Genomic DNA, 27,173 nt, shown 5'->3' with positions numbered 1-27,173 from the left:
TAGAGGGAGACCAAGAGATGAATACACCAAGCAGATTCAGAAGGATGTAGGTTGCAGTAGGTACTGGGAGATGAAGAAGTTTGCACGGGATAGAGTAGCATGGAGACCTGCATCAGACCAGTCTCAGGACTGAAGACCACATCAACAACAACGACCCTGGATGCTTCCACTGGAGTTTTGTCTGGAATGAACCATATAAATGTTGGCTTGGTTCCTGCTTTCATGCGGTATGACCCGCCCCAGTTGAACAGCTGTCAGGAGGGCCAATATGGAGATAGATCAGCTGCTTTGGGCGGCTACTTTGTCAGGCATAGGTTTGGTTCCTGTTGATGGTAGATGGGACTTCACAAGACATGGCCTGCATCTCAGTAGGAAACGGAAGGGTAAACTAGCTGGGATGATAGCAAAATCTTTAAGGGGGGCACTGAAACTCAAGGGAGTACTTTTTTAGTCTAAGATCAGTGTCCAATCATCCTACATTGATTCAAATTAATCTTAATGAGAAGTTCAGACAGGCAGGTACTACAGATGTGAAAATATCACAAGATTCTCATAACAGTACAGTGAAGAATATTGTTAGTATGTCACAAGATTCACATAAAATCACAGTGAAAAATAATGTTAATATATTGTATCAGAATAACAGAGAAATAAAAAACAAAGTAGATTTAGAAACTGAGGGTGGAATAGGTGTACTATGCCTATCTGAACATCATATAGTCACAGGTATGGAAATGGAAAATGTAGCTGGATATAAGCTTTCAGCATATGTAAGTAGAGACATTGTGGAGAAAGGAGGAATTGCCATATATGTTAAAATCAGTCATAGTGTGAAAAATTTGTAAATTAAAAAAATTTTGCGTAGGGCAACATATAGAAGCATGTGCATGTGAGCTTAAACTAAGTAATGGCACTTTTATAACTGGAGCCGTGTATAGTTCCCCAATGGGAAATTTTCAACTGTTTTTGAAAAACTAGACCTAATTCGCAGCAGACGTTTGTGCTCTCATAAAGTACAAAAGTCGTTATAGCAAATCTTTCACCTTTTTTTTTTGTAAATACTGTATTAGACGGAGTGAACTGAAGGCGCTTTTTCCGCTAAGAAAATAATTTATGTTTGCTGATCATAGATGTGTTACAGCTATTTGCATAATTAGTTACAAGGTACGTTAGTCAGAGCCAATGCCAGGAGTGGGACTTATTTCTTTCTTTGGAGTAGCTGAAATGTAACTAAGTGCAATGGCAACGTAGTCTTCGAGAAGTTTATTTTATTTTTGTCTGAACCTCCGACGCAGCTAGACATTATGGCGTGGGCGTACGGAGTTCATCATAAATGAAGAGATATGCCCCGTAAAACATCTTGGCTTGTATATTGCTGCAGAGCATAAATAGAAAAACGGTTATTTGTTATCTTCCAAAGAGTGACTACATTCTTTAGTGAAACCACTCCTTTTTATTTTCCTTCTGATAAATTCATTGGTTCGGTCGTCCGTTATAATTAGTAGCATTCAGTCGTAATTTTTGTTCAGCACACAACTCAATGTCGAATTCCGCAGTTGTGTTGGTATACTTTTTAGCATTCTAACGTTGAGTAATTTGTAGGACAAGATCTACGGCTGAATGCTACTAACTATTATGTTAAAAACATAACAACCGTTACCGCTCATCCGTAATGGATAATATTAAATTCATTGTTTCGGTATCCGCATTTGCGACAAAACCATTATCTATATTGGAAGTGCCACAGAAAATACCGACTCCCCATTATTACTTTTTGCAGCTGTTAAATGATAATCTTGCGTATTTCAATTAATTTCTAGTACTTAAAAATGTAGTTTCAGACCACACACACACATACAGGAAGTGACATATGCTTCCATATACACAAAAACAAAGCAAAATGGTTTGCATCCCACACGAGGCAAAGAAATCTAAAGTAAACGAGAAAATTTGTTATGAGCGCAGCGCAGAGTGTTGAAAAACGGACGCCTGTGTATAGAAGAACACTTGAGAATAATGTAAGCCACCAAAGAAACGTGATTGCTGAAATGTAATTTTAAACACGAGAACTGTCTGTGATCTTGTTAAACCAACATGCAAAGCAAACCACAAATGTTACAGTGACCTTCGATGATACTTTTAAACGAAGCGAACGCGGTAAGTCTAAATACGATATTATGCATTCGCAAAAAGGCAGTACAACCGTCGTATTATTTGTAGAAACCGCAACTCCGGACGAGATGACTCAGAAACACAATGGTCAACCAGTACAATAGTAGATAGTTGGTATCTTACGTAATACGCTGCATACAGGTATTTATGTTGCCACTCGCTGTCACAGACACACGTAAGCAAATGGAACAATGCATTTTCTCAAGAGGATATTACATGTTGAGTTTTCATGAAGATTATCAGGGCTAACAACACTATGTCAATAGCAAATCGTGTAGAAGATGACAAAAAATGGCTCTGAGCACTATGGGACTTAACTTCTGATGTCATCAGTCCCCTAGAACTTAGAACTACTTAAACCTAACCAACCTAAGAACATCACACACATCCATGCCCGAGGCAGGATTCGGACCTGCGACCGTAGCGGTCGCGCGGTTCCAGACTGTAGCGCCTAGAACCGCTCGGCCACATCGGCCGGCCGAAGATGACACATAGCCGGTTTCGGGGATAATGTTGCAAATGCTTGTCAATTTCCCCCAGACTATAAAAAATAAACATTCAAAACTCAGGACATACACTACCTGAAAAGAAAATAGCACCTACACTGAAGCTCCAATGAAACTAGTATAGGCATACGCCTTCAAATACAGAGATATGTAAATAGGCAGAATACGACCCTGCGGTCGGCAACGCCTATATAACAAGTGTCTGGCGCAGTTGTCGGATCGGTTACTGCTGCTACAATGGCAGGTTATCAAGATTTAGGAGAGTTTGAAAGTGGTGTTATCGTCGGCACACGAGCGACTGGACACAGCATGTCCGAGGTAGCAATGAAGCCAGAATTTTCCCGTAGGACCATTTCACGAATGTACCGTGAAAATCAGGAATCCAGTAAAACATCAACTCCCCGACATCGCCGCGGCCGGAAAAGATCCTGCAAGAACGGGACCAACGACGGCTGAAGTGAATCGTTCAACGTGACAGAAGTGCAGCCCCTCCGCAAATTGCTGCAGATTTCAATGCTGGGCCGAAGATACACTAGTGTACCCTTGATGACTGCACGACACAAAGCTTTACGCCTCCCCTGGGCCCGTCAACACCGACATTGGACTGTTGATAACTGGAAACATGTTGCCTGGTCGGACGAGTATCGTTTCTAATTGTATCGAGCGGATGGACGTGTACTGGTATGGAGACAACTTCATGAATCCATGGGCCCTGTATGTCAGCAGGAGACTGTTCAAGCTAGTGGAGACTCTGTAATGATGTGGGGCGTTAGCAGTTGGTGTGACACGTACGTAAGCATCCTGTCTGATCACCTGCGCCTATTCATGTCCATTGTACATGCCGACGGATTTGGGCAATTCCAGCAGGGTAATGCGATATCCCAGACGTCCAGAACAGCTACAGAGTAGCTCTAGTAACACTCTTCTGAGTTTAAACACTTCCGGTGGCCAGCAGACTCCCCAGAAATGAACATTGTTGAGCATATCTGGGATGCCTTGCAACGTGCAATTCAGAAAAGATCTCCACCCCCTCGTACTCTTACGGATTTATGGACAGCCCTGCAGGATTCATGGTGTCAGTTCCCTCCAGCTCTACTTCAGACATTAGTCGAGTGCGTGCCACGTTGTTTTGCGGCACTTCTGCGTGCTGGCGGGGGTCATACACGGTATTAGGCAGATGTACTAGTCTCTTTAGCTGTTCAGTGTATTATGCCATATTCAGGTCCCCTGAGCAACATGTAGATAGGTTCCAACCTACATTTCGGTCAAAATAGGGGCCAGTGTTAAAAGACTGGCATGTGCAGATTTTTGCTTGACACAATGATCACCTCAAACATCATCTGCCGACCAAACTGGAAATTAAACCGTTGAAAGGTATAGGTTGACTCTTACATAGAAGATTACAGCAACCAGCCACTTTTTACAATGCTATTTATTTATTTAAACAGCGCCGTTACCGGTTTCGAACCGACAGGTTCATCTTGAGACGGCTAGTTCACGTTTAACATTAGATTTCACCTTTTGTTTCACCACCTAACGAAATTTCCTTGGGGGTGGTGGTGCCGATGAACACAATGGCGCGGATTCTTCATCTTCACCACCACCCCCAAGGAAATTTCGTCAGGTGGGGAAACAAAAGGTGAAATCTAATGTTCAACGTGAACTAGCCATCTCAAGATGAACATGTCGGTTCGAAACCGGTAACGGCGCTGTTTAAATAAATAAATAGCATTGTAAAAAGTGGCTGGTTGCTGTCATCTTCTATGTAAGATTCAACCTATACCTTTCAACGGTTTAATTTCCAGTTTGGTCGGCAGATGATGTTTGAGGTGATCATTCTGTCAAGCAAAAATCTGCAGATCCCAGTCTCTGAATGCTGGCCCCTATTTTGATCGGAACCGGGGTTGGAATCTTCCTACACGTCGGCCAGGGGGCCTGGAGATGGAGTAATATATATATCTCCGAAACTTGTAGGCCAATAAAAAAAAAGGTTTGGAAATTAGATGGCTGAAAGGTGTTTGATTTGACGTTCTGCACTGAACAGCCGAGTCCAGAAACCATCTCTGACAAGATGGACATACAGGTTTTGGAAGAATGGGACCTCTCGTTAGGGCCGGCCGAAGTGGCCGAGCGGTTCTAGGCGCTTCCGTTTGGAACCGCTCGACCGCTACGGTCGCAGGATAGAATCCTGCCTCGGGCATGGATGTGTGTGATGTCCTTAGGTTAGTTGGGCTTAAGTAGTTCTAAGTTCTAGGGGACTGATGACCTGAGCAGTCATAGTCCCATAGTGCTCAGAGCCATTAGGCAGATGCTGATAACGCCGTCTCACACAAGTAGGCGGCATTTCCGTGTCCTCCACAATGTTCAGTCAACATCTAACACTGTTCACACCCCTATAGACCCTACTAGGCTTGGTAACAACACTGAACATGAACAACACTAATGTGCTCTAGTGGTCGTTCTACTTCTCACATAGAAATGCAATTCTCATCATTTGGACACCCACCGTTGCTATGAAATTCGTGGATTATGCGAAGAAAGAAATTATTTTAGTTAGGTTGGTGTCTTTTAATAAAGTCATGATCCTGTTGCCACCCGATAGTGTGTTGCGTGATTGGCGCCGGGAAGTGAATTAATAGTGTAACACTAGCTTTTTATATTATGAAATTACTTCTTTGGAAGTACGTGCAAACAAAAGAGTATTGTACAGTAGGGGTACACCGAATGAGGTGGGCGAATAGAACAAGTTTGTCGTCTTCGAACAAAGCACATAGCGCAAACCGTTGACATTTGCACTGTTGTGAAGATATTTCCAGTGTAATACAGGCACCATCATAAAATCGGGGTAAAAATGTTTCCGATCGAAATCTAGAATCGGTATGCCAGTTCGGCAAAATCGCCGTGAGCATCGAGGAAGACCACCGACGCACCATGTTGAAGCTATCCGTTTGTTAAAACACCGTGTCCTGCTGCGCGTAGAAGTCCGTAACTGCCTGCTACACATCCTCGTCCGACAGGAGGCGGCGACGCTTCAAGGCCTTTTTTTTTAAGGGACCGAAGGCGTGGTGATCACACGGGGAGAGATGAGGGCCACGGGACGGGTACTCCATTGTCTACCGCATTAAGTAGCGTAATTTCTGTGTTGCGTCATGGGGGCGTGCATTATCGTGATGCAGCAGCGCCCGCTGCCGCAGTGTTCCCGAACGTTTCGCCTTACTTGCGCGTTGTAATGTCTCCAGCGTTGCGCAGTGCCGTCCCCCCCAGTGGTGGAAACGACGGGTTACTTACATTCAATAAGCAGTGTACCCAGGTAATCAAAGAAGGGGTGAGAATCATCTTTCGATTGCTTTGTCGATGCTTTCGACCCTGGTTCCTGATGATGTCAACAGATACTAGGTACCGACTTGACAGAAAATCCTAGGAAGTTCTGGTCTTACGTTAAATCAGTAAGTGGCTCGAAACATCATGTCCAGACACTCCGGGATGATGATGGCATTGAAACAGAGGATGACAAGCGTAAAGCTGAAATACTAAACACCTTTTTCCAAAGCTGTTTCACAGAGGAAGACCGCACTGCAGTTCCTTCTCTAAATCCTCGCACCAACGAAGAAATGGCTGACATCGAAATAAGTGTCCAAGGAATAGAAAAGCAACTGGAATCACTCAACAGAGGAAAGTCCACTGGACCTGACGGGATACCAATTCGATTCTACACAGAGTACGCGAAAGAACTTGCCCCCCTTCTAACAGCCGTGTACCGCAAGTCTCTAGAGGAACGGAAGGTTCCAAATGATTGGAAAAGAGCACAGGTAGTCCCAGTCTTCAAGAAGGGTCGTCGAGCAGATGCGCAAAACTATAGACCTATATCTCTGACGTCGATCTGTTGTAGAATTTTAGAACATGTGTTTTGCTCGAGTATCATGTCGTTTTTGGAAACTCAGAATCTACTATGTAGGAATCAACATGGATTCCGGAAACAGCGATCGTGTGAGACCCAACTCGCTTTATTTGTTCATGAGACCCAGAAAATATTATATACAGGCTCCCAGGTAGATGCTATTTTTCTTGACTTCCGGAAGGCGTTCGATACAGTTCCGCACTGTCGCCTGATAAACAAAGTAAGAGCCTACGGAATATCAGACCAGCTGTGTGGCTGGATTGAATAGTTTTTAGCAAACAGAACACAGCATGTTGTTATCAACGGAGAGACGTCTACAGACGTTAAAGTAACCTCTGGCGTGCCACAGGGGAGTGTTATGGGACCATTGCTTTTCACAATATATATAAATGACCTAGTAGATAGTGTCGGAAGTTCCATGCGGCTTTTCGCGGATGATGCTGTAGTATACAGAGAAGTTGCAGCAATAGAAAATTGTAGCGAAATGCAGGAAGATCTGCAGCGGATAGGCACTTGGTGCAGGGAGTGGCAACTGACCCTTAACATAGACAAATGTAATGTATTGCGAATACATAGAAAGAAGGATCCTTTATTGTATGATTATGTGATAGCGGAACAAACACTGGTAGCAGTTACTTCTGTAAAATATCTGGGAGTATGCGTGCGGAACGATTTGAAGTGGAATGATCATATAAAATTAATTGTTGGTATGGCGGGTACCAGGTTGAGATTCATTGGGAGACTCCTTAGAAAATGCAGTCCATCAACAAAGGAGGTGGCTTACAAAACACTCGTTCGACCTATACTTGAGTATTGCTCATCAGTGTGGGATCCGTACCAGATCGGGTTGACGGAGGATATAGAGAAGATCCAAAGAAGAGCGGCGCGTTTCGTCACAGGGTTATTTGGTAACCGTGATAGCGTTACGGAGATGTTTAACAAACTCAAGTGGCAGACTCTGCAAGAGAGACGCTCTGCATCGCGGTGTAGCTTGCTCGCCAGGTTTCGAGAGGGTGCGTTTCTGGATGAGGTATCGAATATATTGCTTCCCCCTACTTATACCTCCCGAGGAGATCACGAATGTAAAATTAGAGAGATTAGAGCGCGCACAGAGGCTTTCAGACAGTCGTTCTTCCCGCGAACCATACGCGACTGGAACAGGAAAGGGAGATAATGACAGTGGCACGTAAAGTGCCCTCCGCCACACACCGTTGGGTGGCTTGCGGAGTATAAATGTAGATGTAGATGTAGATTTCGTCGCCTGCAGCCAAGCACCCAAACAACGTGTTGCCTTCAACACCGAAACGCATCAGGTGCTTCAGGCAAACAGCCATCCGGTTTGCTTTTTGTTCGGCATTCAACAGTCAACACTGGCCGCAGACCTTACAGTAGCCTTTCTCCTGCCGGATAATGTGTTGCACGACCACTCAAGGCTTCTTTTTTTTTAAATCGCATTGTCAACCGCCCGCTTGGTGTCCGTAATGGATGAGGAGCTGGCCTCACACAATGGCCAGCGTCTTGTGTGAAATCGCGACCAGGATGGAGCTCGGTGCACCATCCCACGTCGATGGTTTTCAATAGACATGCTGCCCCATAAACGTTCTTCATTCTTTAATCGGTATCTACCGGTGCTTGTCCTTTGACGGCCAAGAAAATGTGAATAACAGCACGTTGGTTCTTTTTCGACGCATTTGATAAAGACGTCTCCACAGTTTACGTTTCGGCATTTTCCGCACGTATGTCGGTAAGCCACGAATGCCACAGTACTCCCTTGCCTACATGTCGGTGCTCGTACACCCGAATCGGACTCGCGCTAGTTGCGTATACGCTGCAGCACCGCCCTCGAACGGAAACTTTTCGATTGTCCCTCGTAAGAGTATCTGACGAGCCACCGGAGCCCCCGTGTCCCATATACCAAAACACTCAGAATGTATCGCACAAAGAGCTCCAGAATTTCGGTTCATCTTGTGTGCACAATAAGGCCCAACAAATATTTGCAATTTGTATGTGATATATCAATCCCAACGTATTTTTGGTATTTGAATCAAATGTAGCATCAGCAACGTGGTATCACGAGAGGGTTTCGAGGTGCCGGTCAGAAAAATTACATGTATTTTGTTAGTGGAACAGCCGAAACATAAAAACCACTAAATTATCACGGAATATTCTATGAGACAAATTTATACTCGAGGAAAGGAAAACATTAACGACGAATGATTAGTTGTGCCAGGTAAAGTCATGCTGCCTCCACTTCGTATTAAGTTAGGCATGGTGAAGAATTTTGTAAAGGCCCTTGATAAACAGGGGCAATCATTTACATTTCTGCCTATGATCAGTGAGTCCAAGTTGAAAGGAGGTGTGTTTATCTGACCACAAATAATAAACTAGTTGATTGATAAGACTTTTGATGCTATAATCACAAATGTCGAATTATATACTTGAATTTCTTTCAAAGGAATTATTCGCGGTTTTTTGGGCAGTAGGAGAGAAGAAATTATATTTATATAGTGACCGAAGTATTGGATAACTACAAAAAATGCTGTATAGACTGTCGTCATAAATACACGTTTTAGGTTCATACCTTGATTTTTTTTCAGAGCTAAAGTTGCTTGTTGTTAGCAATAACATTTTGAAAGTTTCCAACAAGACATTCTACCCATGGAAGATCGCTATCAAGAACGCTGGAACGATGCAACGAAGAGCCATTCGTTTTTGTTTAAACGAACAGTTGTGGCTTGTTACAAAAGGAAACCATTCTTATCCCAGTTATCCAAAGAAACTGACATTATATTTCGTGACACATTAACACTTCTAATTATGATTGCTAGGGGTTGATGGCATATGAGATTTCTTGTATAACATGATAGTTTTGATGATTCATGTAAGTATTTCAGTAATTTTAGGGCTATGTGTAAGAGTCTACCATTATTTTGTGTCTGCTAAATGTGAAGTGATGGAGAAAAATGTGCTCTAATTAAAAAGGATGTCAAACAGGGATGCACTCTTCCTCACTACTGTTCAGTCTAAACATTGAAAAAGCAATGACGGGAAAAAAGATGGTTCAGGAGTGAGATTAAAACTGCGTGTGAAAGAATATTAATAATATCCTTTGATAACATTGCTATTGTTTGTGGAAGCGAGAAGTAATTACAGGACATATTGAACACAATGAACAGTGTACTGAATACAGAATATGTAGTAAGGATAGACTGAAGAAAGACGAAAGCAACGAGGAGTAGCAGAAATGAGGATAGTGATAAACTTAATATAAAAATTGTGGACCCCGAAGCACCCGACGTGGAGGAATTCTGTTGCCTTGGAAACAACAGAACGCACGACAGACAAAGTGGACATAAAAAGAAAACTAGCACACGAGTTCCTGGTCTAAAAAAGTCTACTACTATCAAACATCAGCCTCAATTTGAGGAAGAAATGTCTGAAAATTTATATTTGGAGCGCAGCCTAGAATGGAAGTAAATCATGCACTGTAGGAAAACAGGAAAAGAACAGAGTCGAAACGTTTGAGACAGAAGGATGTCGAAAATTACAAGTAGGTGAACCAATAAAATAAGAAATGAGGAGGTTCTCTAGAGAACAGGAGAGGACACAAATAAATGGAAAATACTGACGAGGTAGGGTCGCATGATGATAGGATGCGTATTGGAATTACTTCCATTGTTCTATAGGGAGCTGTAGATGGTAAAAGTTGTTGGGGGAGAGATGTTGGAATAAATCCACAAAATAAGTGTGACTCTGAGATGAAGAGGTTGCCACAAGACAAAAATGCGTGGCGGGCCACATTAACAGGTCAGAAGATTGATGACTCGAGAAAAAAAAAAAAAAAAAAAAAAAAAAAAAAAAAAAAGAAAATCCGGGTGCAGCTTTGAATCCTGCATCTCAAAATTACATAACTCTGTGCAGCTTTGAATTCTGCATCTCAAAATTACATAACTCCACCAACTCAGAAACAAATGCAGAAAAATATTTCAATTTCTTGGCCTGAATAGTTACTGCTAACAAAGAGGTATTACGATTGATTACGTCTGATTCACAGGAAGGGTCACTCTGCTTGTTGCATTCATATATATCTAGATCTACATCACCTAATGGTGTGAGGTGGAGGGTACTTTTGTACCACCAACTGAGCCCTTCAACCCTGTTCCACTCGCGAATAGCGCTCGGGAAGAATGATTGTCTGTAAGTCTCTGTATTGGCTGTAATTTCTCAAATTTTCTCCTTGTGGTCATTACGCGAGACGTATGTGAGGGGCAGTAATACGTAATACGACGTATGTTGCCTGACTCTTTCCGGAAATTCCTTTCTAGAAATTTCAATAGTAGATCTCTCCGTGATGCACAACGCCTCCCTTGTAACGCCTGCCTACAGAGTTTGTTGAGCATCTCCGTTGTGCTGTCGTACCGGCTAAACAATCCCGTGACGAAACGCACCGCTCTTCGTTTGATCTTCTCTATCTCTTCCATCAGTCCTACCCGGTAGGGATCGCAAGAAGATAAGCAGTACTTACGGGTCGGTCGAACAAGAGCCTTATAATCCACTTCCTTCGTGGCAGAGTCACATTTCCTAAAATTCTTTCTATGAATCTGAGTCTGGAATCTGCTTTTCCCACTATTTGTTTTACGTGGTCATTCCACTTAAGGTCGCTCTGGAGAGTTACTCCTAGATATTTTACGGTAGATACTGTTTCCAGCTCTCTATCAATAGTATCGCAGTACAGCAGTAGATTTTTTTTGTGACATTTTATCCATAAGGGCGATGACGAGGGGGAGGGGGCGCAACATAGGGCATTTGCCTCTTGCTGGAGTCAGGATACAGCTTCTTCTTTATTGCAATACTTCATGAACTTCCAGCAACGGTTTCTCACCATGAACTGAGACCTTCTCAAAAAGCCGGCCGCGGTGGCCGAGCGGTTCTATGAGCTTTACTCCGGAACTGTGCGACTGCTACGGTCACAGGTTGGAATCCTGCCTCGGGCATGGGTGTGTGTGATGTCCTTAGGTTGGTTAGGTTTAAGCTCTATGGGACTGATGACCTCAGATGTTAAGTCCCGTAGTGCTCAGAGCCATTTGAACCCTCTCAAAAACCCAGCGCCAAGTGCAGTCCAGTTGGCGCAGCTGTACGATAATGTGATAAAGTTCAGACGAGAACTGTATTGGTTCAACTGTCGAAGCTCAGCTATACTGGCTAATTTGACGGTGACTTTGGGATATTTCCCACGTTGCGTTAGTAGTATACCGACTCTAAGCTGCACTTTACCTTACTAACTCAAAAATACAGCTTTCAAAACATATTTTGCTCAATTTCAGCAACGACAATCAACATTATGAAATGGAAAGCATGAAAGCAGTTGAATAAAACTATTAACGTCATCAGATATGAAGTTATATATGAAGATATGCAAAGTTGAGTAAACAAATGGTTCAAATGGCTCTGAGCACTATGGGACTCAATATCTTAGGTCATAAGTCCTCTAGAACTTAGAACTACTTAAACCTAACTAACCTAAGGACATCACACACACCCATGCCTGAGGCAGGATTCGAACCTGCGACCGTAGCAGTCCCGCGGTACCGGACTGCAGCGCCAGAACCGCACGGCCACCGCGGCCGGCAGTTGAGTAAACCTTTCATACAGTTTATTTCGTTTATCCACTTCGAGGAGTATTAATTTGCCAAATTCCGTCGGTTATTTTAATTGATATACAAAAGTATTTGTCCATTTGTTCTGCTTTTCTTCTGGAGGAGATTTTTAATTTTCAGTTTCCACTTACACTATAGGAACTTTAATAAAGTTCTTGTGAATATTTTTCAGCTTCATTTCATGACTCACTGAATACCCTGGAACTGTACGAAGATGTAGTTTCAGATCGTTGTATCAAAAAGGTGTCATACATATCCATATTATAACACAAATACTTTGCATACGCTATTGAATTATAGTTCCTGTACAGATATGAAAGCAGTTTCTCTTAAAATACTACTTGGATAGCTATCAGGCGTTTGAAGTAATAAGAGCTTTGTGTACTTCTTATCAAATTTAGTTATTGGGGACGCCAAGTTTTCAAACACACCGACTCAGTTATATCAAAATTTGCAATTTTTAAAGTTTTCTCTTTTTGTAAAATTTCTGTGGACGCCTCTGTGCAGTCCTATGACATTGCTCCTTTTGTTCCCAAAAGCTGGACAGTGCATTTGCTCTATCTGTGTATGGGTCTGAGGTCAGAATCAAGTAGGTCGTTTCCTTTGGGTCCATTCTCATGAAATATCCAACAACAGCCGTAGTAAACCGACTCCTTACGGAAGTCTCGCGATTATAGCAAGGCTTTCCCTAAGGAAGGAAGTTTGTGGTTTAACTTCCTGTTTACGACGACGTTATTACAGTTCAGTATGAGCTGGGACTGAAAAATGTGGGACAGGAAATCGGCAGTGACCTTTCCCAAAGCCGTCTTCACACAAGAGGCTGAGACAGCTAACGTCAACGTGGAGGTGGTCTAATTTTGTGACGTCCAGCGCGGAATTTCACGTAGCGGGGATCTCTCTTGCGTGAAAAACAGAATCGGACACGTTGGATTTTTGCATCGTGGACAGGAACGTGGTCAATGAGATGCAACACCACTTTCCACATCACAGGCAGAACTTAGGGAGATGCCATACTTGATTATATCGTTTGTAGCTGAAGCCCTTATTTGGTGGTTTTTATACCACAACTTACGTGCTATGAGTATATACTGTTTCGAACCACCGACACATTCAGGATCACTCGAAAATGCGACGTATTTTGTGGGATTTGTTATAATAAAATGCTAGAAAGGCATATCGTTGGTTAACGGCTTCTTACATTTGGAAATTTGTGGTAAGACCTTATGGGGCGAAACTGCTGCGGTCATCGGTCCCTAAGCTTACACACTACTAAATCTAACTTAAACTAAATTAAGCTAAGGACGACACACACACCCATGCCCGACGGGGGGGGGGGGGGGGGGGGCAGGGGGGGGAGGGACCACGCGGACCGTGACAAGACGCCTAAGACCACGCAGTTACCCCGCGCGGCTTTCTTACATTTAATGCGTTTTGTACAAGTATGTGCCAGTTGTAGAGCGAATTGTGAATTAAAGGGTGCTGGTTCACACACAGCAAATATGTTTTTATTCACCTTGTTATAATGTTCTTATTAATTTAATAGTAAGTACTGTAATACTCGATGTCGTGTAGAAATGAAAGCGCCCTCCGTTCAGGAGTGAGTTTGTTCGAGTTCGTGAACGCGTCATGGATGTGTACGAATGAGGTGCAAAATAGCTCCAAGGTCACTGGCTGATCAAAAATGGTTGAAATGGCTCTATGGGACTTAACATCTGAGGTCATCAGTCCCCTAGAACTTAGAACTACTTAAACCTAACTAACCTAAGGACATCACACACATCCATGCCCGAGGCAGGATTCGAACCTGCAACCGTAGCGGTCGCGCGGTTCCAGACTGAAGTGCCTAGAACCTCTCGGCCACACTGGCTGATCACTCGCAGTTCTGTGCAGAGCATATTGTAGACAGAACAACTTGGCTAGCGTGTGGACGAGAGACCAAATGTTCAATTTAACGGACGAAGTGAAAAAAGAGCTGTGTTTGTATAATAATGTTAACAGCAATAATTACAGCAATTCCCGCGTATTTGGGAAGTAAACCGCGTGTAACCACAATGACTCAAAAAAACTGATTAAGCAAATTTTTAAATACTCATAACAATTTGATCTACATGTCCGCCGTCTTCTTCGCGGTTTTCTGCCCTCATCTTCGACGATTGCTTACGGAGATGATGTAGCTATGCTAGGGATCCTTAGTTCTGGATCGGGTAAGGTCGGCAGAAGTCGGTCGACGAGTGTTTTGTGTGTGGCCGCTGTTAACAATGGCAGAGAGTGTACAGTAGCCATTACGAAGTGAAGTGGCTCTCATGCCGTGGCGTTCCGGGCCAAGGCCACCCACCTAGCGTGCCCGAGAGATTCGTGGCGTCACAGGTACCGCCTGAGGCTAGCTGGATCGTGTGCGTTCTTTATACATTCGTGGCGGAAGTCTCGTCCGTTCCGGTTGTCATACGTGCAACCGAGTATTATATTTAAAACTACTTGCGAGTGTTGTAATCCTAATTGTAGAGAAAATTATGATTATAATTATATAAAAATACTAATAAAATTATGATGATAATTAAACTTTAGCCGTTTCAGTCGGATGAAAATTTAAGGCGAAAATGGATCGCGACGGTTCACTGAAGAGACTGGATTCCCAAGAAACAGTCAGTCGCAACTATCTACACATTTATCATGCTTAATACATCGTTGCTTTTTTCTAATAACGTAATTAGAGCAAACGGAAACACTGATAATTAACTACAACAAATAATTATGTAACCTCTCCCTGCGCAGTTCTCTTGAGTCATTGTTCAGTTTGCAAAAAATCTTTTACACTAAGATGTATGCTTCGTAACTGAAATATTCTTTATCCCTTTCATGACCGAATTATTTTTTACTCAGTTTTTTAAATTTTTGTTTCGTATTTTGCTTAAGGAATAGCATCAAAGTGAAATGTATAACAAATGTGTGATTGCTTCGACCAGTTTTTTTAATATTTTAAGTGGGACTTATATGTCCCATCGGTCATTAGGTGGGAGTATTGCATAGGTTTGAATAAAAACAGAGCATAAAAGAGAATATTTAATTTCAGCTCCAACTTTGTAAGAGGTATGCGTTGTATGCGCTGCCTGCAACAGAGCAACCAGAGAGCGGTATGTAGTTAGTTGTTGCCAGTCGACAGCAGTCTGCGTGAGTTGGCAGTAGTCGGCGCGTGTCTGCGCGTGTCGGCAGTCTGCTCTGGTCGGGACTCTGGAGGATGGGTATTATTGTAGAAGGTAAAGAAGCAGCCTTGCGCATATCTAGTAATGTATGTTAACTGTCATCCAATTTCTTGCAAAAAATGCCCCAATAATAATTTTTATAATATAAAGTAATTTTTTTTTAAAAAAAGGCATTCATTTCAATTTAAAGATTTTATTCAATGGATTATCTTTACTTTCATGAATCACAAAGCATAGGCCAGTATTGCACGGAGCTGAGCCGAAAATTTTTTAGGTAAGAGCAGATATATTCGCAGTTTTTATTGAGGTAAGAATTTTTGCTTTTTTTAATTCAGAATACAGGGTCGTGGCGCAGCGCTGCTGTCGTCATAAAATTTACCAGGTTACTGAATTTTCCTTTTTTTTGGGTTTAGGAATTTTTCTGTTTCGAACTTAACATTAAATGAGAAAAGAATTTTGTGGTTACATTAAATGTGAATGCATTTCTGCACGGAGACTATAAATGGGAACCAATTTTGTTCCGAGGTAACAATATTTTAAAATTCATTTAATTAATATTTCCGTGGGGAGGTTACACCTGGTTCATGGTTCATTTTCATTTTTATTATGATTATTGTGGGGAGGTTCACTTGGCAACATCTGGCCAGGATCGTATTTCTTTGTGAATCTTCTGAGAAGTAGCCATATATCTGCTCTTATTTACTTAAACGTAGTTTGCATCTGGCGCAACGCATTTACTAATTTGTCACTCTTTCTTTCACAGATCATCGGCAATTTGTTGCTCTTTGTTGTAATTGTGTTTGTTGCATTTTGCATTGTCCTTGTTTCATTTGTGCTTAATTTTGATTTGTGAAAATGCCGCGAAAAACTGTTAACAGTACATCGCGATGTGTAATGAGTGAAATAGCCGACTCTAATAATTTTACCGATAATACTTGCGACACTCAGTGTCTTAATGATAGTCCTCCATTTACAGACAATCAGTGCGTACTGATCACTAGTAATGATTTTAATGCTAATGATGAGCAAACAAATTCAATTGTGTCCTCTGTTAATTTAACGACAATTGATGACGCAGGACGTTCTGTTACAATGAACGCTGCCCAGTTCGACACGCCCGATTTGCAAAATTTGAATTGTGATCAGATGAATTTTTCTAACGAAAATGAAGAGTGTACCCAAAGTACGACAGATTTATTTGATTCCGATTTAGTGACTAACAGTGCACATCCGATTGGGAAACCTTTTCAAGAATTGCAGAATGACCAAATGGTTACAGAAAACGTGACAAATACAGATACACCAACACACAGCATAGAAAATAGAGTCGCTAACTTTGGCTTGGATCAAATTATGGCAGTATTGCTACAGTTTAAGAAAGAACATGACAACAATCACAAACAACTTAGTGAAAGTCTCAAACAACAAATTAGTGAAATTAATGAAAAACAAGACAAGCTTAATGAAAATTTCAAACAACTTAATGAACAGAACAAACAACTTAGTGAAAAACATGACAACCTTAATGAAAAATTAGACAACAATTCCAGACAGCTTAGTGAACAGATTACAGCCGTTGCCGCGCAATGTCATGATACTAGGGAACAATTACGTGAGGAAATTAAGGCTTGTGCTAGGAAAAGTAGTGAAGAAATTAGATCTGTTGCTCAAGAATTAAGGAATACACAAGCAGTTACAACAGAATCACTTAGAGACGAAATTAGTGCAGTCGCTAAACAATGCTCTGAAAACACAACACAGTTACGCGACGAGTTTAAATTAATGTCAGCAGAACTTTCGCGCACACTGGATGCAAAGGTAGACGCGAAATTTGACCAACAAAACAGCCAAATTGACGAACGCTTTAATCACCACCTACAAAACAGTGAAACGCGTTACCGTAAATTTATACAGGAACAGAATAAAGTAAAGCGACAAGTCATGGAAACAATTACTGGACAGAGACAGGAAGATAAGCGTAAAATGTTTACGAAAGCAAAAAACATACGTAAACAACAATATTGCTACAGTATCAGACGAAATTAATACCATCAAACAGTTGAATACCGAATTACGTGATGAAATTTCCGATCTTAAATCAAAAACGGATACACATACAGTAGACTTTCAGACAGTGACCGACAGACTTGAACAATTAGAATTAATACAGGATTCCGATGTCATCAAAGCAGACATTAAAAAATTGAACGGAACCACACGTAAAACACAAAAACAAATTAATGCTTGTGACACTAAAAACGATGATCAGGTAAAAATACTGACTGAAAAATATGTTGAATTGGCCAGTCGTATTGACGTTATTGAAAGTAATAATGGCAGCAAATCAGACGATACTTCACCGATTTCGTTTAATCAAACAGCCGAATTTCAAAATTTACAGCAGACGATCAGTGAGATAGGTTCGTCCAATAATACATTACGTAGAAAATTGTCAACTTTACAGCAAGAAGTGACTGAGATGAAAAATATTTCAGCTTTTAACACATCACAGCAGACGCCACTTTACGAACATTTGTCAGACTCACACAGCCAGTATAATTTAGGTAATTTACAGAGAGTACGTGAGTTATATTCCGAACAGTCACAGACAAATAGATTCTCATACAATCCTGAACCTGTTCACACATTCAGAGACGATAACGTTGATTACAAGCAATTTTTATCTGTAAAAAAATCTAAGGTATTTAAAAATGACAGAGCACAGGTACACGCTTTCGACTGGATACGACAATTTGCTTTTGAATTTTCACCGGCATTTCGTGTAATGCAGAAACTAGAATTGGACTGGATACAACAATTTTCTTTCGAAATTTCACCGGCATTGCCTGTAATGCAGAAGTTAAAATTTATTTGCAGCGCGTAATTGACCTCAGGGGATTCATTACACTTAGATGAATATGTGCCGTAGCGTGCACAGGGCCCCGAGCCATAGTAGTGCTGTTTCCTCTTTAGTTTTCTGCACTGCTGCCTTCTCTTCTACTATCCTTTATATCTATCAGAATAGCTCTTCAACATCTATCTAGAATTAGAAACGTGTAAAGAAAACCTGATATGACAAATTTTACCGAAAGTGACAGTTTTCATTAGACACTCCCGAAATAACAAGAACTACCAGCGTAATTAATATCAGACAAAATTTTAATCATCAGTATGTACAAAATTTTCAGCAGTCGCAAACACATTTTGGCAACAATAGAGGTTTTTCCCAACAACAGTAACAAAACCAGCTGGTTAGCATACCTAACCAACAATGTAATGTACAAGGTCAACCAAGCTTTAATGTTTCGCCGCCTACACGTATAGCGTCAGCTCCAACAAATAGTAACGCACAGCAACAAGGGAATCAGTACGTACAGAAAACACACCATTTCAATTCCTATCGCAATGCACCGTATAGGAATGACTATTATGACAGACGTAAAAGTAATGAGCACAATTTTCAGCGTACGTTTAATAACAGTCGGCCTTACCAGCAGCAAAATTATCCGCAACAACTAATTATCATGAATGAACCAGACAGTAAATATCATCCCGAACGTAAAACGTCACGAAGAAATAATAGAACAGTACAAATAGTTGAAATACCACAGCATCCTCCCGAAAATAATAGCACGTCAGATAGAATTTGACTAGATACAGTACAGGTTGCATCTTACAGTGACGCAAGCAATACTTTGACACAGAGAATCTTGTTCACGAAAATGTTATTACTTTTGACGACATCTGAGACATACTTTTACATGAAAAACCAATAGTCTGAATTAGTCAATCTAAAACATGCTTTGTTGAATGCACCACTTTTATCGCACCCAGATCTTACTAGAAATTTTTCCATTGCCACCGACAGTTCTAACACCGCTTTAGGGGTACATATTTTTCAGGAAATTGAAGAAGATGGTTGTTCAGTAATTAAAAACATCGCCTTTGCGAGTCGCATTCTGTCACCTGCTGAACTCAATTATTCTGTTACAGAACTTGAAACATTATGTGTTGTATGGGCATTTACGAGATTTCGGCATTTTCTTTATGGAAGACATACGACCGTGTATACAGACCATAGAGCGATACAGTTTTTACTTTCCGCTAAATTTACACACGACAGATTAAGCAGATGGAAACTTTATTTACAGGAATTTAATTTTACAATAGTTCACATTCCCGGTACACAAAATATTGTAGCAGACGCACTATCCCGTTCTCTCAGCAACAATCAGCAAGACATCGCAACCAACTTCTGCAAAGCAAATTTCAGCGTCATGTACATTCAACAAGTTGAATTTGAAAATTTCATTTCGCCGTCATTACAAGACATAGCACAAGAGCAGAGTAAAGACAACGTATGGAAAGAAATTAAACACCTTTGGCAAGATAGGAGTAATGTTACCATTAGAAACCATTACACTGTAAGCAATGACATTCTGTTTCGCCGCTCTCACCTGATAGCAACAATTGGTTATTATGCATTCCTGACGAGCTTGTTAACAAATTAATCTGGTATACTCATTTAAGTTACGCACATTACGGAGCCAGAAAATGTTTTCTTATACTGAGATAGAACTGTTATTTTACCAACATGGAGAAACGTATTCGACGAGTGTTAGCGTCATGTAAAATCTGCCAGAAAGCTATGTCAGATACGACTTCACATATTCCTCCATTACATCCCATTGTACCTGTTAAATTGAGACACATGGCCGCTGTAGACATTTTTGGTCCGATTCCCAGAACTAATAGAGGTTTTTGCTTCATCTCTGTCGCTGTTGAACTCACTTCAAAATTTGTTACCTTCACTCCGTTACGCAAAGCTACTGCTAAAAATGCTTCGAAAGCATTTGTAAAACATTTTCTATTACATGTAGGGCATGTATTGAAAGTAATTTCCGACAATGGAGCACAGTTTCGATCTGCTATATGGAGACATATGTTACGAGCTAGAAACATTTCTCCGATCTACACTCCTGGAAATTGAAATAAGAACACCGTGAATTCATTGTCCCAGGAAGGGGAAACTTTATTGACACATTCCTGGGGTGAGATACATCACATGATCACACTGACAGAACCACAGGCACATAGACACAGGCAACAGAGCATGCACAATGTCGGCACTAGTACAGTGTATATCCACCTTTCGCAGCAATGCAGGCTGCTATTCTCCCATGGAGACGATCGTAGAGATGCTGGATGTAGTCCTGTGGAACGGCTTGCCATGCCATTTCCACCTGGCGCCTCAGTTGGACCAGCGTTCGTGCTGGACGTGCAGACCGCGTGAGACGACGCTTCATCCAGTCCCAAACATGCTCAATGGGGGACAGATCCGGAGATCTTGCTGGTCAGGGTAGTTGACTTACACCTTCTAGAGCACGTTGGGTGGCACGGGATACATGCGGACGTGCATTGTCCTGTTGGAACAGCAAGTTCCCTTGCCGGTCTAGGAATGGTAGAACGATGGGTTCGATGACGGTTTGGATGTACCGTGCACTATTCAGTGTCCCCTCGACGATCACCAGTGGTGTACGGCCAGTGTAGGAGATCGCTCCCCACACCATGATGCCGGGTGTTGGCCCTGTGTGCCTCGGTCGTATGCAGTCCTGATTGTGGCGTTCACCTGCACGGCGCCAAACACGCATACGACCATCATTGGCACCAAGGCAGAAGCGACTCTCATCGCTGAAGACGACACGTCTCCATTCGTCCCTCCATTCACGCCTGTCGCGACACCACTGGAGGCGGGCTGCACGATGTTGGGGCGTGAGCGTAAGACGGCCTAACGGTGTGCGGGACCGTAGCCCAGCTTCATGGAGACGGTTGCGAATGGTCCTCGCCGATACCCCAGGAGCAACAGTGTCCCTAATTTGCTGGGAAGTGGCGGTGCGGTCCCCTACGGCACTGCGTAGGATCCTACGGTCTTGGCGTGCATCCGTGCGTCGCTGGGGTCCGGTCCCAGGTCGACGGGCACGTGCACCTTCCGCCGACCACTGGCGACAACATCGATGTACTGTGGAGACCTCACGCCCCACGTGGTGAGCAATTCGGCCGTACGTCCACCCGGCCTCCCGCATGCCCACTATACGCACTCGCTCAAAGTCCGTCAACTGCACATACGGTTCACGTCCACGCTGTCGCGGCATGCTACCAGTGTTAAAGACTGCGATGGAGCTCCGTATGCCACGGCAAACTGGCTGACACTGACGGCCATTCGACGGCCAACACCGCGGTTCCTGGTGTGTCCGCTGTGCCGTGCGTGTGATCATTGCTTGTACAGCCCTCTCGCAGTGTCCGGAGCAAGTATGGTGGGTCTGACACACTGGTGTCAATGTGTTTTTTTTTCCATTTCCAGGAGTGTATATATCCAGGTACCATGCTTCTTCGAACTCTTGTGAACGATTAATGAATGATATTGGTAAACTGTGTAGAATATACTGCCATAAAAAACATATTGATTGGGACACACACATACTCTCTGTTGTGACTTGGCAAGACAACCAAGTCACTATGCGAGGATGCCGAAAGGCACGCATTTAAGCTCACGCAGACTGGCGTGAGGTCTGGAACAGGACAATGTAATTAATATAGCCAATAAGGTACGTTGCTGCTGGAATACTTAACTTTAATCCATAATTGGTGTACATCGCTCTTGACGGTACATGTTTTACAATCTCAATATAAACTGGTAATGGCGCCTTGCTAGGTCGTAGCAAATGACGTAGCTGAAGGCAATGCTAACTATCGTCTCGGCAAATGAGAGCGTATTTGTCAGTGTAGCATCGCTAGCAAAGTCGGCTCTACAACTGGGGCGAGTGCTAGGAAGTCTCTCTAGACCTGCCGTGTGGTGGCGCTCGGTCTGCAATCACTGACAGTGGCGACACGCGGGTCCGACGTACACTAATGGACCGCGGCCGATTTAAAGGCTACCACCTAGCAAGTGTGGTGTCTGGCGGTGACACCACACTCTCATTCCAGGATGTAATTAATTCCATACCAAATGAATCAACTATGCTATCTCCGACTGTTATACTGAAAAATGTTGAACCACCTAACAAAATTAAAGAATTAGTAACCTTTCCTACATCTCGTCGACTACGACACCATGAAATAATTGACATTGCGCTGAACAACATCAAACGTACCGCAGAAGACAGCAAAAACAGGTTTGTACACGCCGTGACTTTCACATTGGACAGAAGATATTAGTACGCACACATTATTTATCTAATAGAGGAAAAAGTAGATGTAGTAAATTTGAGCTTCTATATGCAGGTCCATATCGAATTCGCAGCATTCCTCACCCCAATGTAGTACATGTCGAAACTTTGAGAAACAGAAAAACCAAAGGGAATCACCATATCTCCAACATCAAACCCTTTATTGAATGAACATACTTTCTGATTTATCACACTGTAATGCTATTTCCTGATTTTTTTTATGACCACTTATGCAATTATATTCACATGAACACTTACTTATGATTATCGTATTTTTTCTTGGCAAGTGCTCGGCAAGGTAAGGTTAGCAGGTCGCTTTTCTTGTCGTTACACATCAGACCGTGCACATTTTTCCAGATAAACTTACACATTTTATGACCACTTATGCAATTATATTTATGTGACTACTTACTGATGATTATCATATTTTTTCTTGGCAAGTGCCCGGCAAGGTAAGATTACCGTTCCACCGCCTATGAAATAACTTGGTCCTGGAGGACGTTGCATTTCTTCTGGCAGTGTACAAGTTGCCTCTTGACCTGATGGTTGTGGGTCTCGAACCAGTGCCACCAAGGTAGACCTCTTCTAGGGCACCTCCATCCGGCACTCCAGGCGATTCCGAGGGTCCTGGATTCGGCACTGGTCACCTGTGTCCCAGGCCTACCATTCACGGCCACTGTGGCGTAAGCCTGCTGACCTTCGGAAGCGCCTACCTTGCACCAACACTGGCCACAGCCTTCCACTGAAGCAAGCATTACAGCCTTGCATACACACACACTGCAGTGAGCCCAGCACACAGCTAGGAGTTTCGCTGAGGTTGCAACCACTGCCTGGGTAACCACGCACGCCGCCGAAACGCTGTCATCAATCGCTAAACTGGAGATTTCCAGCACAAATAATATTATTACTGATTCAGTTCTCCTGACTCCGTGCTTGCCGTAGTACTGACACAACACAACACGCCAATCTGGGGCAGAAGCGACGTCTACACATCCAACACCATTACATTCTCAATACGAAAAATGATATTCTAGGACAGCCACTGAGGATGTCTTGTTAAAAAATAAGTAAATAAATAAAACATCAAAAAAATCCGCGTGCTTAGACAAATAAAAAAATAATTTGCGCCACGCAATAGTCGTTTTCTTGCTAACCACTATAATTCGAATACTAATTTTCGACCATTGGTCTCTGCTAAGTGCAGGATGAGGTAGTTACGATATCACAGCTAGGCGGTACTCACGTGGCCTTTGCTCCTCCAGTGGATGAAGAAGCCGCAGTCGTCGACCCTGAAGAAGCAGCGCGGCTCCAGCTTGGGGGCGTCCTTCTCCTCGCTCCAGCGGTCCAGCAGGCATCCCTCCACCAGCGGCTGCGGCACCGGCACCCGCCACTCCAGCTCCAGCCTCTCGGTCATGGCTCGGCTCCTGGAGGCAGCGAGCACGTCATCACAAGCTGGCAGACTCTCGTGAGTCTGTGCCGCTGCATAAGCCGTGGTCTACTCGGATGCCAGCTCTGCTCCCTGAGGCATGCAGGGTTCAAAATTAGGTCCTCTGTCACAATCGACATGGATACCGCAAACAGAGATCTTTCGACACTCAGCTCGCACTTTTCGTCCGCGAGACCCACAGCTCAGCGTGATACCGTGTTCCTTGGCTTCTAGAAGGCATTTGGTGCAGTTCCGCACTGTCGATTAGTGAACAAAACCGATGCTAGACCACATTTGTGATTGGATTCGGGACATTGTAGCAGATAGAACTCAACATGTATCTCTCAGCGACACAAAATCGATAGTGGAAATTTCGGGAATACGCCAAAGAAGTGTGCCAGAGCCGTTACTGCTTACAATACACAGAGTGATTCAGCTGCCCCTATGTATGGGACTCATGCAACTCGCATCATGTTCAAATACCATGCACAAGATTTTTATATTCTCTCCCTCAATATCCGCAAACTATTACTCCTACAAAAAAATGAACAGGAGCTTTTTGTAGGCAATTTGATGTAGTTGAATTCGGTACTGGCATGAGTTTTTGCTAGAGGCCGTAGCTTTCGAATTATTCAAGAAAAACGTACAAAGGTGACTTTCTGATGCGTTTTTCTCCGATAACTCAAAAACTGTGGCCTCCAGCGAAAATGTATCCCAGAACAAAATTTAACTACATTCAGTTTCCTGCAAAAAGATCCATTTCAATTTTTCTGTGGCGCTACTGGCTCTCGCGTAGCGAGCGAGAGAATATGAAAATCTTGCCTGAGTTTTGAAGGCGTTACAGGTTGCATAAAATCCTTATATACAGGGTGGTCCCGAATTCATGGTACAAACTTTAATGGTAGGTACAGGACATTGTAACAAGGATTTATTGTATAGGAATGTATAGCCGCAGGTGACGCGGTGAGGCGTAAACAGGGGAAAGAGAAATGGAGTGATCGGTTGGTGTCACTGCCGGTAGAGGGCAGTAGATGAACATGATGTATCGCAGTAGGGACAAGCGCCATTCACAATTGTGCTGCCGTAGACGATGGGTGACTTTACGTATGCAGAAAAAGCAGACATGCATTACATGTACGGCCGTACAAATGGTAACGCCAGAGCTGCGTTACGAATGTATCGCGCGGAGTATCCTAATCGACGAATGCCGGATCATAGAATTTTTCAACGGTTACATCGTCAACTTTGTGAAACAGGTACGTTCGACGTCAACAGACATGACGCTGGTCGATTAAGAGCTGTACGCACTCCAAGACTGGAAGAACGCATCTTGAACATAGTGGCTGATAGACCCGAGTCAAGCACAAGAACTGTTGCGCGTGACGTACATGTGAGTCATCAGACTGTATGCAGAGTGTTAAATGAAAATCGCTTACACCCCTTCCATTTTCAAAAAGTACAAGCATTGAATCCGGCAGATTATCCTCTTCGCGTGAACTTCTGCCAGTGGTTGTTGCAGCAATGTGCGTTGCAGCCGGATTTCGTAGGTCATGTGCTATTTACAGATGAAGCGACATTTTCACGCGAGGGTGTCTTTAATGCGCACAATTCCCATGTGTGGGCAACAGATAATCCACATGCAACGCGTCCACATGCGTATCAACAACGTTTCGGTATTAATGTGTGGGCTGGTATTGTGAACGACTTTTTGATTGGGCCATACTTACTACCCACGCGACTCTGTGGCGAAAGCTATCTTATTTTTCTGCAAGAAGTGTTACCAGAACTGCTGCAAGATGTTCCGCTCGCCATTCGTAACCGCATGTGGTTTCAGCACGATGGAGCGCCAGCACACTTCAGCACTGCTGTACGGAATTACCTGAATGCCACGTTTGGTGCTAGATGGATTGGGCGTGGTGGACCAGTCCCTTGGCCACCCCGATCTCCTGATTTCTCTTGCCTCGATTACTTTTTATGGGGACATCTTAAGAGTCTTGTTTATGAGACTCCAGTTGACTCAGATGAGGATCTCGTTGCTCGCATATCTGTAGCTGCTGCAGGTGTGCGTGAAATACCAGGCATCTTTGAACGTGTACGCCAATCGCTGCACCGATGCTGTCAAGCATGTATCGCTCATGGTGGACGCAATTTTGAACACTTACTGTAAACATGACACTTGTCAACAACGATTTCAATAAAATCTTTCGTTTTCCTTTCGGCCGTTATTTCCCCTGTTTACGCCTCACCGCGTCACCTGGGACTATACATTCCTATACAATATATCCTTGTTACAATGTCCTGCACCTACCATTAAAGTTTGTACCATGAATTCGGGACCACCCTGTAGAAGCAGCTGAATATTGTTATTTTTTATTTCAGTGCACGAAGCGTTTCGAGCCCGGGGACTCATCTTCTGGTGCTTGATCAGTCTACATCATTTTCCAGTTTTAGGTTACAACAACAACAACAACAACAACAACAACGACAGTAGGTCACAACTGGTCTGTTAAGGGTACATAGATATATAACAAAGTGGCACATTTTGACTACAATTTTTACAAAACTTACTGGATACACTGTGTAATTTTTCAGAGCTATCGAAGTTTTGTAAAAATTGTAGTCACAACGTGCCATTTTCCAATACACCTATAGCTATATTATTTTGGCAGGATCAGTAGTAACCTAAAATTGAAAGGTGTTGTAGACTGATGAAGCACATCAAGATGAGCCTCCACGGGTCGAAATATATTGTGCATTGAAAAAAAAATCACTATTTGGGAATGAGGTCACTGGTTTTTATTTTTCGAAAGTAATACAGGAAACAAAACTGACAACAATGGACACACCGAAGCGTCAAACAAACTGGTATAGGCGTGCATATTCAAACACAGACACATGTAAACAGGCAGAATACGGCACTGCGGTTGACACCACGTACGTATATAAGACAACAAGTGTCTGGCGCAGTTGTTAGATCGGCTACTGCTGCTATAAAGGCAGGAGATCAAGATTTAAATGAGTTTGCACGTGGTGTTGCAGACGGCGCACGAGCGATGGGACACAGCATTTCCGAGCTAGCGATGAAGTG

The 27,173-nt window shown here is 42.9% G+C and overlaps 1 protein-coding gene across 1 annotated transcript in view; it reads right to left on the bottom strand.

The window, feature by feature from the left end:
• LOC126095360 (1-phosphatidylinositol 4,5-bisphosphate phosphodiesterase-like) overlaps positions 1-24,073 on the bottom strand; it is a 419,315-nt gene extending 395,242 nt beyond the window's left edge. The window contains exon 1 of the mRNA XM_049910167.1: positions 23,903-24,073. Within this exon, the coding sequence (XP_049766124.1) occupies positions 23,903-24,073 (171 nt within the window). The remainder of the gene's footprint in view (positions 1-23,902) is intronic.
• Positions 24,074-27,173: the final 3,100 nt, after the last annotated feature.

The sequence above is a fragment of the Schistocerca cancellata genome, chromosome 8 (genome assembly GCF_023864275.1).
Source record: "Schistocerca cancellata isolate TAMUIC-IGC-003103 chromosome 8, iqSchCanc2.1, whole genome shotgun sequence".
Classification (NCBI taxonomy): domain Eukaryota; kingdom Metazoa; phylum Arthropoda; class Insecta; order Orthoptera; family Acrididae; genus Schistocerca; species Schistocerca cancellata.
This window is presented reverse-complemented; position numbering and strand designations above follow the sequence as displayed.